The sequence below is a fragment of the Oncorhynchus clarkii genome, unplaced genomic scaffold, assembly GCF_045791955.1.
Source record: "Oncorhynchus clarkii lewisi isolate Uvic-CL-2024 unplaced genomic scaffold, UVic_Ocla_1.0 unplaced_contig_7997_pilon_pilon, whole genome shotgun sequence".
Classification (NCBI taxonomy): domain Eukaryota; kingdom Metazoa; phylum Chordata; class Actinopteri; order Salmoniformes; family Salmonidae; genus Oncorhynchus; species Oncorhynchus clarkii.
The window spans coordinates 1-16,906 of NW_027259134.1; the positions used below are offsets into that span (position 1 = coordinate 1).

At 45.0% G+C, this 16,906-nt stretch overlaps 1 protein-coding gene across 1 annotated transcript; it reads left to right on the forward strand.

Annotated features, from left to right (window-relative positions):
• Positions 1-1,062: 1,062 nt before the first annotated feature.
• LOC139399581 (kinesin-like protein KIF1A) lies at positions 1,063-15,510 on the forward strand (the record flags this gene model as incomplete). The annotated part of the gene is made up of 7 exons (XM_071144944.1): positions 1,063-1,248; positions 1,459-1,530; positions 1,698-1,822; positions 9,157-9,315; positions 10,430-10,622; positions 14,803-14,921; positions 15,453-15,510. Coding segments are annotated over 7 exons (897 nt in total), but the record flags the coding sequence as incomplete, so codon positions are not given.
• Positions 15,511-16,906: the final 1,396 nt, after the last annotated feature.

The following is a 16,906-nucleotide window of genomic DNA, read 5'->3' on the forward strand; positions in this document are numbered from 1 at the left end:
ACAGAGTCAATGTGGAGGCTATATACAGGGTGTACCGGTACAGAGTCAATATGGAGACTATATACAGGGTGTTACGGTACAGAGTCAATGTGGAGGCTATATACAGAGTGTTACGGTACAGAGTCAATGTGGAGGCTATATACAGGGTGTTACGGTACAGAGTCAATGTGGAGGCGATATACAGGGTGTTACGGTACAGAGTCAATGTGGAGGCGATATACAGGGTATTACGGTACAGAGTCAATGTGGAGGCGATATACAGGGTGTTACGGTACAGAGTCAATGTGGAGGCTATATACAAGGTATTACGGTACAGAGTCAATGTGGAGGCTATATACAGGGTGTTACGGTACAGAGTCAATGTGGAGGCTATATACAGGGTGTTACGGTACAGAGTCAATGTGGAGGCTATATACAGGGGGTACCGGTACAGAGTCAATGTGGAGGCTATATACAGGGGATACCGGTACAGAGTCAATGTGGAGGCTATATACAGGGTATTACGGTACAGAGTCAATGTGGAGGCTATATACAGGGGGTACCAGTAAAGACTCAATGTGGAGGCTATATACAGGGGGTACCAGTACAGAGTCAATGTGGAGGCTATATACAGGTGGTACCGGTACAGAGTCAATGTGGAGGCTATATACAGGGTGTTACGGTACAGAGTCAATGTGGAGGCTATATACAGGGTGTTCCGGTACAGAGTCAATGTGGAGGCTATATACAGGGTATTACGGTACAGAGTCAATGTGGAGGCTATATACAGGGGGTACCGGTACAGAGTCAATGTGGAGGCTATATACAGGGGGTACCAGTACAGAGTCAATGTGGAGGCTATATACAGGGTGTTACGGTACAGGGCCCTGAGACTAGTGATGAGCTTGCAGGGTACTATGTTGTTGAAGCTGTAGTCAATGAACATCATCCATGTTGCTCTTGTCCATCTGTTGTATTTCCCTCTTGGTCTAATGGTCCAGATGTTTCTCCTGTGGAAGACCCAGGGTTCATATCCCCTCAGTTGTATTACTCGTGATGTTTTGTCCGGACGGTTCTCTACAGGTGGAGAAGACGAGGCACCGCCTGCTCCTGCGGGAGAAGTTAGAGTCCACCCTGCTGCTGGGTCAGGAGGGGTTGTTGTCCTGTGTAGGTGAGGAGCAGAGTGAGTCGCCTCAACCCTCTGAGGGTCTCGGCCTCAGTCCCACCGTTGATGCCCCCAATGAGAGACAGAGGGAGCTAGCCATTAAGGTCAGTGTCTGTCTTCTTTAAAAACATTTTAAAAACTTGTTAGAAGTTAGTTACTATTGTTACTCGAATATTCCCATTCTTGCTCGTGTGTCCCTTTTTAAAAATGTTGTACGTGTGCCCAGTTAAGCCATTCTCTTTAATAACATCTCTGAGTAAAAGTTTTTTTTGTTGCTCTGAAATGTGAAGCACTCTCTATCTCTCGTCCACCAGTGTCTTCGGCTGCTCTCCCACTCCTTCAACAGAGAGTACAGCCACGTGTGTGTCAGCGCCAGTGAAAGCAAGGTAGACTTCCTTCCTGTGTCACTTTAAGATGATGGGTTTTTTTGATGGGTTTCCATCTGTATCCGGTTTGAAGTTACTTCCATTTGAGGAAAACTATGAGTAGATAAATGACATGGTTTTCAGTGAGCCTTTTTGTAGACATGCTGTTTTTGTGTGTGTGTTTCCAGCTGTCTGAGATGTCAGTGACTCTGCTGAGGGAGTCGACCTCTGCCACGGCCCTCAACACCCTCACCCCCTCCTCGACATGCCCCTCACTGGTGGAGGGATGCTACCCCAAGTCCGAAGGTCTCAGGTCAGTAGAGAGACACTCTCGTAAGAGACACTCTTGACATAACGCGAACAGAATGGAGTTATTTGCCTTGTTTTGTTCAATGTTCTTTACTTATATATACTCTGAATACCAGTGGTGGAGTACCCAAGCACTTGAGTCAAGGTAAAGATGCCTTAATAGAAAGTGACTCAGTTAAAGGTGAGAGTCACCCAGTAAAATACTACTTGAGTAAAAGTATCTAAGTCTAAAAGTATTTGGTTTTAAGTATCAAAATAAAGTATTAAAAGTACATGTAATTGCTGAAATATACTGAAGTATAAAACAATACAAGTATAAATGATTTCAAACAAGACAGCACATTTTTCTTGTTTTTAATGTATTTACTGATAGCCAGGGGCACACTCCAACACTCAAACATAATTTACAAACGAAGCGTGTGTGTTTAGTGAGTCCTCCAGATCAGAGACAGTAGGGATGACCAGGGATGTTCTCTGTTTAGTGAGTCCTCCAGATCAGAGGCAGTAGGGATGACCAGGGATGTTCTCTGTTTAGTGAGTCCTCCAGATCAGAGGCAGTAGGGATGACCAGGGATGTTCTCTGTTTAGTGAGTCCGCCAGATCAGAGGCAGTAGGGATGACCAGGGATGTTCTCTGTTTAGTGAGTCCTCCAGATCAGAGGCAGTAGGGATGACCAGGGATGTTCTCTGTTTAGTGAGTCCGCCAGATCAGAGGCAGTAGGGATGACCAGGGATGTTCTCTGTTTAGTGAGTCCTCCAGATCAGAGGCAGTAGGGATGACCGGGGATGTTCTCTGTTTAGTGAGTCCTCCAGATCAGTGGCAGTAGGGATGACCAGGGATGTTCTCTGTTTAGTGGGTCCTCCAGATCAGAGGCAGTAGGGATGACCAGGGATGTTCTCTGTTTAGTGAGTCCGCCAGATCAGAGGCAGTAGGGATGACCAGGGATGTTCTCTGTTTAGTGAGTCCTCCAGATCAGAGGCAGTAGGGATGACCAGGGATGTTCTCTGTTTAGTGAGTCCGCCAGATCAGAGGCAGTAGGGATGACCAGGGATGTTCTCTGTTTAGTGAGTCCTCCAGATCAGAGGCAGTAGGGATGACCGGGGATGTTCTCTGTTTAGTGAGTCCTCCAGATCAGTGGCAGTAGGGATGACCAGGGATGTTCTCTGTTTAGTGGGTCCTCCAGATCAGAGGCAGAAGGGATGACCAGGGATGTTCTCTGTTTAGTGAGTCCGCCAGATCAGAGGCAGTAGGGATGACCAGGGATGTTCTCTGTTTAGTGAGTCCTCCAGATCAGAGGCAGTAGGGATGACCAGGGATGTTCTCTGTTTAGTGAGTCCTCCAGATCAGAGGCAGTAGAGATGAACAGGGATGTTCTCTGTTTAGTGAGTCTGCTAGATAAGAGGTAGTAGGGATGACCAGGGATGTTCTCTGTTTAGTGAGTCCACCAGATCAGAGGCAGTAGAGATGACCAGGGATGTTCTCTGTTTAGTGAGTCCACCAGATCAGAGGCAGTAGAGATGACCAGGGATGTTCTCTGTTTAGTGAGTCCGCCAGATCAGAGGCAGTAGGGATGACCAGGGATGTTCTCTGTTTAGTGAGTCCTCCAGATCAGAGGCAGTAGGGATGACCAGGGATGTTCTCTGTTTAGTGAGTCCTCCAGATCAGAGGCAGTAGGGATGACCAGGGATGTTCTCTGTTTAGTGAGTCCTCCAGATCAGAGGCAGTAGGGATGACCAGGGATGTTCTCTGTTTAGTGAGTCCTCCAGATCAGAGGCAGTAGGGATGACCAGGGATGTTCTCTGTTTAGTGAGTCCTCCAGATCAGATGCAGTAAGGATGACCAGCGATGTTTTCTGTTTAGTGAGTCCTCCAGATCAGAGGCAGTAGGGATGACCAGGGATGTTCTCTGTTTAGTGAGTCCTCCAGATCAGAGGCAGTAGGGATGACCAGGGATGTTCTCTGTTTAGTGAGTCCACCAGATCAGAGGCAGTAGAGATGACCAGGGATGCTCTCTGTTTAGTGAGTCCTCCAAATCAGAGGCAGTAGGGATGACCAGGGATGTTCTCTGTTTAGTGAGTCCTCCAGATCAGAGGCAGTAGGGATGACCAGGGATGTTCTCTGTTTAGTGGGTCCTCCAGATCAGAGGCAGTAGGGATGATCAGGGATGTTCTCTGTTTAGTGAGTCCTCCAGATCAGAGGCAGTAGGGATGACCAGGGATGTTCTCTGTTTAGTGAGTCCTCCAGATCAGAGGCAGTAGGGATGACCAGGGATGTTCTCTGTTTAGTGAGTCCTCCAGATCAGAGGCAGTAGGGATGACCAGGGATGTTCTCTGTTTAGTGAGTCCTCCAGATCAGAGGCAGTAGGGTTGACCAGGGATGTTCTCTGTTTAGTGAGTCCTCCAGATCAGATGCAGTAAGGATGACCAGCGATGTTTTCTGTTTAGTGAGTCCTCCAGATCAGAGGCAGTAGGGATGACCAGGGATGTTCTCTGTTTAGTGAGTCCTCCAGATCAGAGGCAGTAGGGATGACCAGGGATGTTCTCTGTTTAGTGAGTCCTCCAGATCAGAGGCAGTAGAGATGATCAGGAATGTTCTCTGTTTAGTGAGTCCTCCAGATCAGAGGCAGTAGGGATGACCAGGGATGTTCTCTGTTTAGTGAGTCCTCCAGATCAGAGGCAGTAGGGATGACCAGGGATGTTCTCTGTTTAGTGAGTCCTCCAGATCAGAGGCAGTAGGGTTGACCAGGGATGTTCTCTGTTTAGTGAGTCCTCCAGATCAGATGCAGTAAGGATGACCAGCGATGTTCTCTGTTTAGTGAGTCCTCCAGATCAGAGGCAGTAGGGATGACCAGGGATGTTCTCTGTTTAGTGAGTCCTCCAGATCAGAGGCAGTAGGGATGACCAGGGATGTTCTCTGTTTAGTGAGTCCTCCAGATCAGAGGCAGTAGGGATGATCAGGGATGTTCTCTGTTTAGTGAGTCCTCCAGATCAGAGGCAGTAGGAATGACCAGGGATGTTCTCTCTTTACTGAGTCCTCCAGATCAGAGGCAGTAGGGATGATCAGGGATGTTCTCTGTTTAGTGAGTCCTCCAGATCAGAGGCAGTAGGGATGACCAGGGATGTTCTCTGTTTAGTGAGTCCTCCAGATCAGAGGCAGTAGGGATGACCAGGGATGTTCTCTGTTTAGTGAGTCCTCCAGATCAGAGGCAGTAGGGATGACCAGGGATGTTCTCTGTTTAGTGAGTCCACCAGATCAGATGCAGTAGGGATGACCAGGGATGTTCTCTGTTTAGTGAGTCCTCCAGATCAGAGGCAGTAGGGATGACCAGGGATTTTCTCTGTTTAGTGAGTCCTCCAGATCAGAGGCAGTAGGGATGACCAGGGATGTTCTCTGTTTAGTCAGTCCTCCAGATCAGAGGCAGTAGGGATGACCAGGGATGTTCTCTGTTTAGTGAGTCCTCCAGATCAGAGGCAGTAGGGATGACCAGGGATGTTCTCTGTTTAGTGAGTCCTCCAGATCAGAGGCAGTAGGGATGACCAGGGATGTTCTCTGTTTAGTGAGTCCTCCAGATCAGAGGCAGTAGGGTTGACCAGGGATGTTCTCTGTTTAGTGAGTCCTCCAGATCAGATGCAGTAAGGATGACCAGCGATGTTCTCTGTTTAGTGAGTCCTCCAGATCAGAGGCAGTAGGGATGACCAGGGATGTTCTCTGTTTAGTGAGTCCTCCAGATCAGAGGCATTAGGGATGACCAGGGATGTTCTCTGTTTAGTGAGTCCTCCAGATCAGAGGCAGTAGAGATGATTCGGAATGTTCTCTGTTTAGTGAGTCCTCCAGATCAGAGGCAGTAGGGATGACCAGGGATGTTCTCTGTTTAGTGAGTCCTCCAGATCAGAGGCAGTAGGGATGATCAGGGATGTTCTCTGTTTAGTGAGTCCTCCAGATCAGAGTCAGTAGGAATGACCAGGGATGTTCTCTCTTTAGTGAGTCCTCCAGATCAGAGGCAGTAGGGATGATCAGGGATGTTCTCTGTTTAGTGAGTCCTCCAGATCAGAGGCAGTAGGGATGACCAGGGATGTTCTCTGTTTAGTGAGTCCTCCAGATCAGAGGCAGTAGGGATGACCAGGGATGTTCTCTGTTTAGTGAGTCCACCAGATCAGAGGCAGTAGGGATGACCAGGGATGTTCTCTGGTTAGTGAGTCCACCAGATCAGATGCAGTAGGGATGACCAGGGATGTTCTCTGTTTAGTGAGTCCTCCAGATCAGAGGCAGTAGGGATGACCAGGGATTTTCTCTGTTTAGTGAGTCCTCCAGATCAGAGGCAGTAGGGATGACCAGGGATGTTCTCTGTTTAGTCAGTCCTCCAGATCAGAGGCAGTAGGGATGACCAGGGATGTTCTCTGTTTAGTGAGTCCTCCAGATCAGAGGCAGTAGGGATGATCAGGAATGTTCTCTGTTTAGTGAGTCCTCCAGATCAGAGGCAGTAGGGATGACCAGGGATGTTCTCTGTTTAGTGAGTCCTCCAGATCAGAGGCAGTAGGGATGATCAGGGATGTTCTCTGTTTAGTGAGTCCTCCAGATCAGAGGCAGTAGGGATGACCAGGGATGTTCTCTGTTTAGTGAGTCCTCCAGATCAGAGGCAGTAGGGATGACCAGGGATGTTCTCTGTTTAGTGAGTCCTCCAGATCAGAGGCAGTAGGGATGACCAGGGATGTTCTCTGTTTAGTGAGTCCTCCAGATCAGAGGCAGTAGGGACGATCAGGGATGTTCTCTGTTTAGTGAGTCCTCCAGATCAGAGGCAGTAGGGACGATCAGGGATGTTCTCTGTTTAGTGAGTCCTCCAGATCAGAGGCAGTAGGGATGACCAGGGATGTTCTCTGTTTAGTGAGTCCTCCAGATCAGAGGAAATAGGGATGACCAGGGATTTTCTCTGTTTAGTGAGTCCTCCAGATCAGAGGCATTAGGGATGACCAGGGATGTTCTCTGTTTAGTGAGTCCTCCAGATCAGAGGCAGTAGAGATGATCCGGAATGTTCTCTGTTTAGTGAGTCCTCCAGATCAGAGGCAGTAGGGATGACCAGGGATGTTCTCTGTTTAGTGAGTCCTCCAGATCAGAGGCAGTAGGGATGATCAGGGATGTTCTCTGTTTAGTGAGTCCTCCAGATCAGAGTCAGTAGGAATGACCAGGGATGTTCTCTCTTTAGTGAGTCCTCCAGATCAGAGGCAGTAGGGATGATCAGGGATGTTCTCTGTTTAGTGAGTCCTCCAGATCAGAGGCAGTAGGGATGACCAGGGATGTTCTCTGTTTAGTGAGTCCTCCAGATCAGAGGCAGTAGGGATGACCAGGGATGTTCTCTGTTTAGTGAGTCCACCAGATCAGAGGCAGTAGGGATGACCAGGGATGTTCTCTGTTTAGTGAGTCCACCAGATCAGATGCAGTAGGGATGACCAGGGATGTTCTCTGTTTAGTGAGTCCTCCAGATCAGAGGCAGTAGGGATGACCAGGGATTTTCTCTGTTTAGTGAGTCCTCCAGATCAGAGGCAGTAGGGATGACCAGGGATGTTCTCTGTTTAGTCAGTCCTCCAGATCAGAGGCAGTAGGGATGACCAGGGATGTTCTCTGTTTAGTGAGTCCTCCAGATCAGAGGCAGTAGGGATGATCAGGGATGTTCTCTGTTTAGTGAGTCCTCCAGATCAGAGGCAGTAGGGATGACCAGGGATGTTCTCTGTTTAGTGAGTCCTCCAGATCAGAGGCAGTAGGGATGACCAGGGATGTTCTCTGTTTAGTGAGTCCTCCAGATCAGAGGCAGTAGGGATGACCAGGGATGTTCTCTGTTTAGTGAGTCCTCCAGATCAGAGGCAGTAGGGATGACCAGGGATGTTCTCTGTTTAGTGAGTCCTCCAGATCAGAGGCAGTAGGGATGACCAGGGATGTTCTCTGTTTAGTGAGTCCTCCAGATCAGAGGCAGTAGGCACGATCAGGGATGTTCTCTGTTTAGTGAGTCCTCCAGATCAGAGGCAGTAGGGACGATCAGGGATGTTCTCTGTTTAGTGAGTCCTCCAGATCAGAGGCAGTAGGGATGACCAGGGATGTTCTCTGTTTAGTGAGTCCTCCAGATCAGAGGAAATAGGGATGACCAGGGATTTTCTCTGTTTAGTGAGTCCTCCAGATCAGAGGCAGTAGGGATGACCAGGGATGTTCTCTGGTTAGTGAGTCCTCCAGATCAGAGGCAATAGGGATGACCAGGGATGTTCTCTGTTTAGTGAGTCCTCCAGATCAGAGGCAGTAGTGATGACCAGGGATGTTCTCTGTTTAGTGAGTCCACCAGATCAGAGGCAGTAGGGATGACCAGGGATGTTCTCTGTTTAGTGAGTCCACCAGATCAGAGGCAGTAAGGATGACCAGGGATGTTCTCTGTTTAGTGAGTCCTCCAGATCAGAGGCAGTAGGGATGACCGGGGATGTTCTCTGTTTAGTGAGTCCTCCAGATCAGAGGCAGTAGGGATGACCGGGGATGTTCTCTGTTTAGTGAGTCCTCCAGATCAGAGGCAGTCGGGATGACCAGGGATGTTCTCTGTTTAGTGAGTCCTCCAGATCAAAGGCAGTAGGGATGACCAGGGATTTTCTCTGTTTAGTGAGTCCTCCAGATCAGAGGCAGTAGGGATGACCAGGGATGTTCTCTGTTTAGTGTCCTCCAGATCATAGTCAGTAGGGATGACCAGGGATGTTCTCTGTTTAGTGAGTCCTCCAGATCAGAGGCAGTAGGGATGACCAGGGATGTTCACTTGATAAGTGTGTGAATTACACCATTGTCCTGTCCTGCTAAGCATTCAGAATGTAATGAGTACTTTTGGGTGTCAGGGGAAATGTATGAAGTAAAAAGTACATACTTTTCTTTAGGAATGTAGTGAAGTAAAAGTAAAAGTTGTCAAAAACATAAATAGTAAAGTACAGATACCCCAAAAAAACTACTTAAGAAGTACTTTAAATTATTTTTATTTCAGTACTTTACACCACTGCTAAATACCCCAATTCATGTTGTTAAGTTAAATACAAGATAAGAATGACTGACACCGTTCAAACCAACCAGGGTTATCTTGAGAACCATCTTGTTTGTTGCAGATAGAACCTTTATAGTCCCAAGGTCTGGACATGGCTGCTTCAGCAACACTCAACTATGGTCCAAAGACAGACTGAACTGGGGTCTGGGGTAGCGTTAATGCTCCCAACCCCAAACCACATGTACCCCCCTGGCGACGGTGGTTTGAGCCCCCATCTTAGCCGTTCTGCATGTGCTCCTTCTTACTCATCTCATCTCCTTTCTCTGTCCCCCCCCCCCCCAGAACACCCACGCCTCGTTCCCGCTGCGCCAGCCCCAACCCTGACTGCTCACAGCGGGACAGAGAGGTCAAGATGTCCCCTGGCCCCAGTGGGGTCGCAGCCCCGGAGGTTAAGCCCAGGGAACGCCGCTTCGTTCCAGATATCCAGGAGATCCGGGTCAGGTGAGTGGCTCCAAAGATTGATTTTTTGTACCTTTTTTTTGCCTTTATTTAACTAGCAAAGTCAGTTAAGAACAAATTCTTATTTTCAAAGACGGCATAGGAACAGTGGGTTAACTGGTCTAGGAACAGTCGGTTAACTGGTATAGGAACAGTGTGTTAACTGGTCTAGGAGTAGTGGGTTAACTGACCTAGGAACAGTGGGTTAACCGTTCTAGGAACAGTGTGTTAACTGGTCTAGGAGTAGTGGGTTAACTGGTCTAGGAACAGTGGGTTAACTGGTCTAGGAACAGTGGGTTAACTGGTCTAGGAACAGTGGGTTAACTGGTCTAGGAACAGTGGGTTAACTGGTCTAGGAACAGTGGGTTAACTGGTCTAGGAACAGTGGGTTAACTGGTCTAGAAACAGTAGGTTAACTGACCTAGGAACAGTGGGTTAACTGACCTAGGAACAGTGGGTTAACTGCCTGTTCAGGGGCAGAACGACAGATTTGTACCATGTCAGCTCTGGGATTCAATCTTGCAACCTTTCGGTTACAAGTCCAACGCTCTAACCACTAGACTACCTGCTGAGTGATTGATTGATTAACTGAATGAGTCAGTGATTTATGGCTCCAGAGATTGATTGATTGATTGATTGATTGACTGAATGAGTCAGTGGTTTATGGCTCCAGAGATTGATTGATTGATTGATTGATTGATTGACTGAATGAGTCAGTGGTTTATGGCTCCAGAGGTTTATCATTAAAAGTGGTCGAACTGACCAAATCAAATACATTGACAATCATGTACAGTACCCGGCTGAGTTAATAACGGCTGTTCTCAACTCAATAGTCCTTAATGGGTACAGCGTTGGAAAGGCATATCAACTAGAAAAAATAAGAACTGCTCACACTGAAAATAATTTTGGGGGAATTTATAATTTCTTCAACACCAGTCTTCGTTAGCATTTGAGTCTTGATCTTGACTCTTCTGGCAGAACAAACAGGGTTTCTGGTCGGCATTAATACTCTAGGTTAAGCTTGGCTACTCTTATTTCAACGTGAGTTTCTTGTGCCTTCTAGATTGGATCTCGTCAAGTGTAGTTACACGTGTAATGTACTTGGTCTTTCCACCAGCCCCATCGTGTCAAAGAAGGGCTACCTGCATTTCCTGGAGCCTCATAGCAACGGCTGGGTGAAGCGCTATGTAATGGTGAGACGTCCGTACGTCTACATCTACAATACAGAGAGAGACAGCGTGGAGAGAGCCATCCTCAACCTCTCCTCTGCCCATGTCGAGTACAGCGAGGACCAGCAGGCCATGCTTAAGGTACATCACCTTTACACACCTTTACCTGACACCATTACCTGCCAACATACCTTTACACACCTTTACCTGACACCATTACCTGCCACCTTTACCTGCCGACACACCTTTACACATCTTTACCTGCCAACATACCTTTAGATAACTTTACCTGCCAACATACCTATAGATACCTTTACCTGACAACATACCTTTAGATAAATTTACCTGCCAACATACCTGTAGATAACTTTACCTGACAACATACCTTTAGATAACTTTACCTGACATCTTTACCTGCCAACATACCTTTAGATAACTTTACCTGACAACATACCTTTAGATAACTTTACCTGCCAACATACCTTTAGATAACTTTACCTGACAACATACCTTTAGATAACTTTACCTGACATCTTTACCTGCCAACATACCTTTAGATAACTTTACCTGACATCTTTACCTGCCAACATACCTTTAGATAACTTTACCTGACATCTTTACCTGCCAACATACCTTTAGATAACTTTACCTGACATCTTTACCTGCCAACATACCTTTAGATAACTTTACCTGACAACATACCTTTAGATAACTTTACCTGACATCTTTACCTGCCAACATACCTTTAGATAACTTTACCTGACATCTTTACCTGCCAACATACCTTTAGATAACTTTACCTGCCAACATACCTTTAGATAACTTTACCTGACAACATACCTTTAGATAACTTTACCTGACATCTTTACCTGCCAACATACCTTTAGATAACTTTACCTGCCAACATACCTTTAGATAACTTTACCTGCCAACATACCTTTAGATAACTTTACCTGACAACATACCTTTAGATAACTTTACCTGACAACATATCTTTAGATAACTTTACCTGACAACATACCTTTAGATAACTTTACCTGACAACATACCTTTAGATAACTTTACCTGACATCTTTACCTGCCAACATACCTTTAGATAACTTTACCTGACATCTTTACCTGCCAACACACCTTTAGATAACTTTACCTGACACCTTTACCTGCCAACATACCATTAGATAACTTTACCTGCCAACATACCTTTAGATAACTTTACCTGACATCTTTACCTGCCAACATGCCTTTAGATAACTTTACCTGACATCTTTACCTGCCAACATGCCTTTAGATAACTTTACCTGACATCTTTACCTGCCAACATGCCTTTAGATAACTTTACCTGACATCTTTAGCTGCCAACACACCTTTAGATAACTTTACCTGACGACATACCTTTAGATAACTTTACCTGCCAACATACCTTTAGATAACTTTACCTGACAACATACCTTTAGATAACTTTACCTGACATCTTTACCTGCCAACATACATTTAGATAACTTTACCTGACGACATACCTTTAGATAACTTTACCTGCCAACATACCTTTAGATAACTTTACCTGACTTCTTTACCTGCCAACATGCCTTTAGATAACTTTACCTGACATCTTTAGCTGCCAACACACCTTTAGATAACTTTACCTGACGACATACCTTTAGATAACTTTACCTGCCAACATACCTTTAGATAACTTTACCTGACAACATACCTTTAGATAACTTTACCTGACATCTTTACCTGCCAACATACATTTAGATAACTTTACCTGACGACATACCTTTAGATAACTTTACCTGCCAACATACCTTTAGATAACTTTACCTGACAACATACCTTTAGATAACTTTACCTGACATCTTTACCTGCCAACATACATTTAGATAACTTTACCTGACGACATACCTTTAGATAACTTTACCTGACGACATACCTTTAGATAACTTTACCTGACATCTTTACCTGCCAACATGCCTTTAGATAACTTTACCTGACAACATACCTTTAGATAACTTTACCTGACTTCTTTACCTGCCAACATGCCTTTAGATAACTTTACCTGACATCTTTAGCTGCCAACACACCTTTAGATAACTTTACCTGACGACATACCTTTAGATAACTTTACCTGCCAACATACCTTTAGATAACTTTACCTGACAACATACCTTTAGATAACTTTACCTGACATCTTTACCTGCCAACATACATTTAGATAACTTTACCTGACGACATACCTTTAGATAACTTTACCTGCCAACATACCTTTAGATAACTTTACCTGACAACATACCTTTAGATAACTTTACCTGACATCTTTACCTGCCAACATACATTTAGATAACTTTACCTGACGACATACCTTTAGATAACTTTACCTGACGACATACCTTTAGATAACTTTACCTGACATCTTTACCTGCCAACATACCTTTAGATAACTTTACCTGACATCTTTACCTGCCAACATACCTTTAGATAACTTTACCTGACGACATACCTTTAGATAACTTTACCTGACAACATACCTTTAGATAACTTTACCTGACGACAAACCTTTAGATAACTTTACCTGACGACATACCTTTAGATAACTTTACCTGCCGACATACCTTTAGATAACTTTACCTGCCAACATACCTTTAGATAACTTTACCTGCCAACATACCTTTAGATAACTTTACCTGACGACATACCTTTAGATAACTTTACCTGACGACATACCTTTAGATAACTTTACCTGACACCTTTACCTGCCAACATACCTTTAGATAACTTTACCTGACAACATACCTTTAGATAACTTTACCTGACATCTTTACCTGCCAACATACCTTTAGATAACTTTACCTGACGACATACCTTTAGATAACTTTACCTGCCAACATACCTTTAGATAACTTTACCTGACAACATACCTTTAGATAACTTTACCTGACATCTTTACCTGCCAACATACCTTTAGATAACTTTACCTGACGACATACCTTTAGATAACTTTACCTGACAACATACCTTTAGATAACTTTACCTGACGACAAACCTTTAGATAACTTTACCTGACGACATACCTTTAGATAACTTTACCTGCCGACATACCTTTAGATAACTTTACCTGCCAACATACCTTTAGATAACTTTACCTGCCAACATACCTTTAGATAACTTTACCTGACGACATACCTTTAGATAACTTTACCTGACGACATACGTTTAGATAACTTTACCTGACACCTTTACCTGCCAACATACCTTTAGATAACTTTACCTGACAACATACCTTTAGATAACTTTACCTGACATCTTTACCTGCCAACATACCTTTAGATAACTTTACCTGCCAACATACCTTTAGATAACTTTACCTGACGACATACCTTTAGATAACTTTACCTGACAACATACCTTTAGATAACTTTACCGGACATCTTTACCTGCCAACACACCTTTTTATAACTTTACCTGCCAACACACCTTTAGATAACTTTACCTGACAACATACCTTTAGATAACTTTACCTGACGACATACCTTTAGATAACTTTACCTGACAACATACCTTTAGATAACTGTACCTGCCAACATACCTTTACAAACATTAGGAACACCATCTCACATCCTCTTTTAGTTGACACACACACTGAGTGTACAAAACATTAGGAACACCTTTCCGTGACATAGACTGACCAGGTGAATCCAGGTGAAATCTATGATCCCTCATTGATGTCCCTTGTTAAATCCACTTCAATCAGTGTAGATGAAGGGGGAGGAGACGGGTTAAAGAAGGATTTTTAAGCCTTCAGACAATTGAGACATGGATTGTGTATGTGTGCCATTCAGAGGGTGAACGGACAAGACAAAATATTGAAGTGCCTTTAAACGGGGTATGGTAGAAGGTGACAGGTGCACCGGTTTGTCTCAAGAACTGCAACGCTGCTGCGTTTTTCACACCCAACAGTTTCCCGTGTGTATCAAGAATGGTCCACCACCTAAAGGACATCCAGCCATCTTGACACAACTGTGGGAAGCATTGGAGTCAAATTGGGCCAGCATCCCTGTGGAACGCTTTCTTGTAGAGTCCACACCCTGATTGAATTGAGGCTTTCCCGAGAACAAAAAGAGGGGGGGGGGGGGGGGGGGGTGCAACTCAATATTAGGAAGGTGTACCTAATGTTTTGTACACTCTGTGTAAAGTATATCTACAGTATTTGAAAAGACAGACGTTTTTCCTCCCCGCTGTAAAAACTCAAAGAGAAGCTTTCCTTTCAGAAGCTGTCTGGTTTTAACACCACTGTACGTTCTCTCCGTGTGTTTCTCCCCAGACACCAAACGCGTTTGCTGTGTGTACTGAGCACCGCGGGATACTGCTCCAAGCCAGCAACGACAAGGAGATGCACGACTGGCTCTATGCATTTAACCCTCTGCTGGCTGGATCCATCAGGTAACATGGCTGACGCACTTAGATCTGTTGATGGCACCTCTAGTTTTAATAGCAATGGTTTTCCACGTACCGGCTGGTTTGAAGAAGGCCTTAGGTTTTACTTTACAATGATCATGATCGTATGTGGTTGTTTTACCTACATTAGTGGGATGCACTGATTGGAAGTTGCCCTGGATAAGAGAGTCTGCTAAATGACTCACTACTGTAAGTCTCTCTGGATAAGAGAGTCTGCTAAATGACTCACTACTGTAAGTCTCTCTGGATGAGAGAGTCTGCTAAATGACTCACTACTGTAGTGGCTCTGGATCAGAGAGTCTGCTAAATGACTCACTACTGTAGTGGCTCTGGATCAGAGAGTCTGTTCAATGACTCACTACTGTAGTGGCTCTGGATCAGAGAGTCTGCTAAATGACTCACTACTGTAGTGGCTCTGGATCACATGTACAATGTAAGCCTGTTTGAGTCATTGTTTTAATGAATACATATATATATATATATATATATATATTATCTCCCTCTTGTTTCTGTCAGATCCAAACTATCCAGAAGAAGAGCTGGACAGATGAGGATGTGAATCAACACGTCTCATTGACAAGACAATAGAACACCAAAAGACTAGCCTGTATATTGACTCCAGACCGTAATACTCCTTCCCTCCTGTGCCCTTAACCCTCCTCCTCCTCCTCCTCTTCCTCCTCCTACACTAGTAACCGACTTGCTCCTCCTCCTGCACACGCCCAGTTTATCCCAAGCTGACCACCAGCGTATCTAAGGCCCTGAGGCCTCCGTCATCGTTGTGTGTCTGTCAGGCCTGTACCGCTGTCTGTCTGTGTTGGCCTTATTGTCTGGTTTAACCCCTCTCCAAGCCTGAGGCCCAAATACCACTCTATTCCCTATATAGTGCATTGCTTTTGACCAGGGCCTATAGGGCTGGTCATAGCTACTGTAAGAAGGGCCTTTAGGGCTGGTCATATCTACTGTAAGAAGGGCCTTTAGGGCTGGTCATATCTACTGTAAGAATGGCTTACAGGGCTCTGGTCAAAAGTAGTGCACTACATAGGGAATAGGGTACAGGCTCTGGTCTAAAGTAGTGCACTAAGTAGGGAATAAGGTATCATTTGGGACTGAGCCCAAACCTCCTTACTTTACCAGAATGTTCCCGAGCCGAGGGAACGGAGGAAGAGAGACGGGGAGAGGGGTAGTTACCAGTTCCTTATTTTATAGACTTGCATTATGATGTACTGTATGGTAGTTGCCAGCAACACACTGAGCTTATTAAATAGCACATTTATTCCTTCAGGAAAAAGAAAAGAGAATGTCCGCAGCGTTGACAGTAAATCGCTCCGTTTTAAAGTTGCCCTGACAGTGGGCTTCTGTTCACATTACGACTTAAATAAAAGGTTAAATAAAAACATTTAAAAAACAAACAATTACTACATTGTTGCACCTCGGGTTTACCTTACAGAAAAAAACAGAGAAGGAAGTAATTGGTCTTATTGTTACTCGATACAATGTTGAAACAAGCAGGTTAGTATTCAAAGTAAACACATTTTCACCATATTAGGGTTTCCTCAGTTCTGCAACAAACAAAAAACTAAAAAATAGGGGTGAAAAAACGACAGTTGACAGTGGTTGGGTGTAGTAGCTGTTCTGTCCCTTAGGAGTGAATAACGACAGTTGACAGTGGTTGGGTGTAGTAGCTGTTCTGTCCCTTAGGAGTGAATAACGACAGTTGACAGTGGTTGGGTGTAGTAGCTGTTCTGTCCCTTAGGAGTGATTAACGACAGTTGACAGTGGTTGGGTGTAGTAGCTGTTCTGTCCCTTAGGAGTGATTAACGACAGTTGACAGTGGTTGGGTGTAGTAGCTGTTCTGTCCCTTAGGAGTGAATAACGACAGTTGACAGTGGTTGGGTGTAGTAGCTGTTCTGGCCCTTAGGAGTGAATAACGACAGTTGACAGTGGTTGGGTGTAGTAGCTGTTCTGTC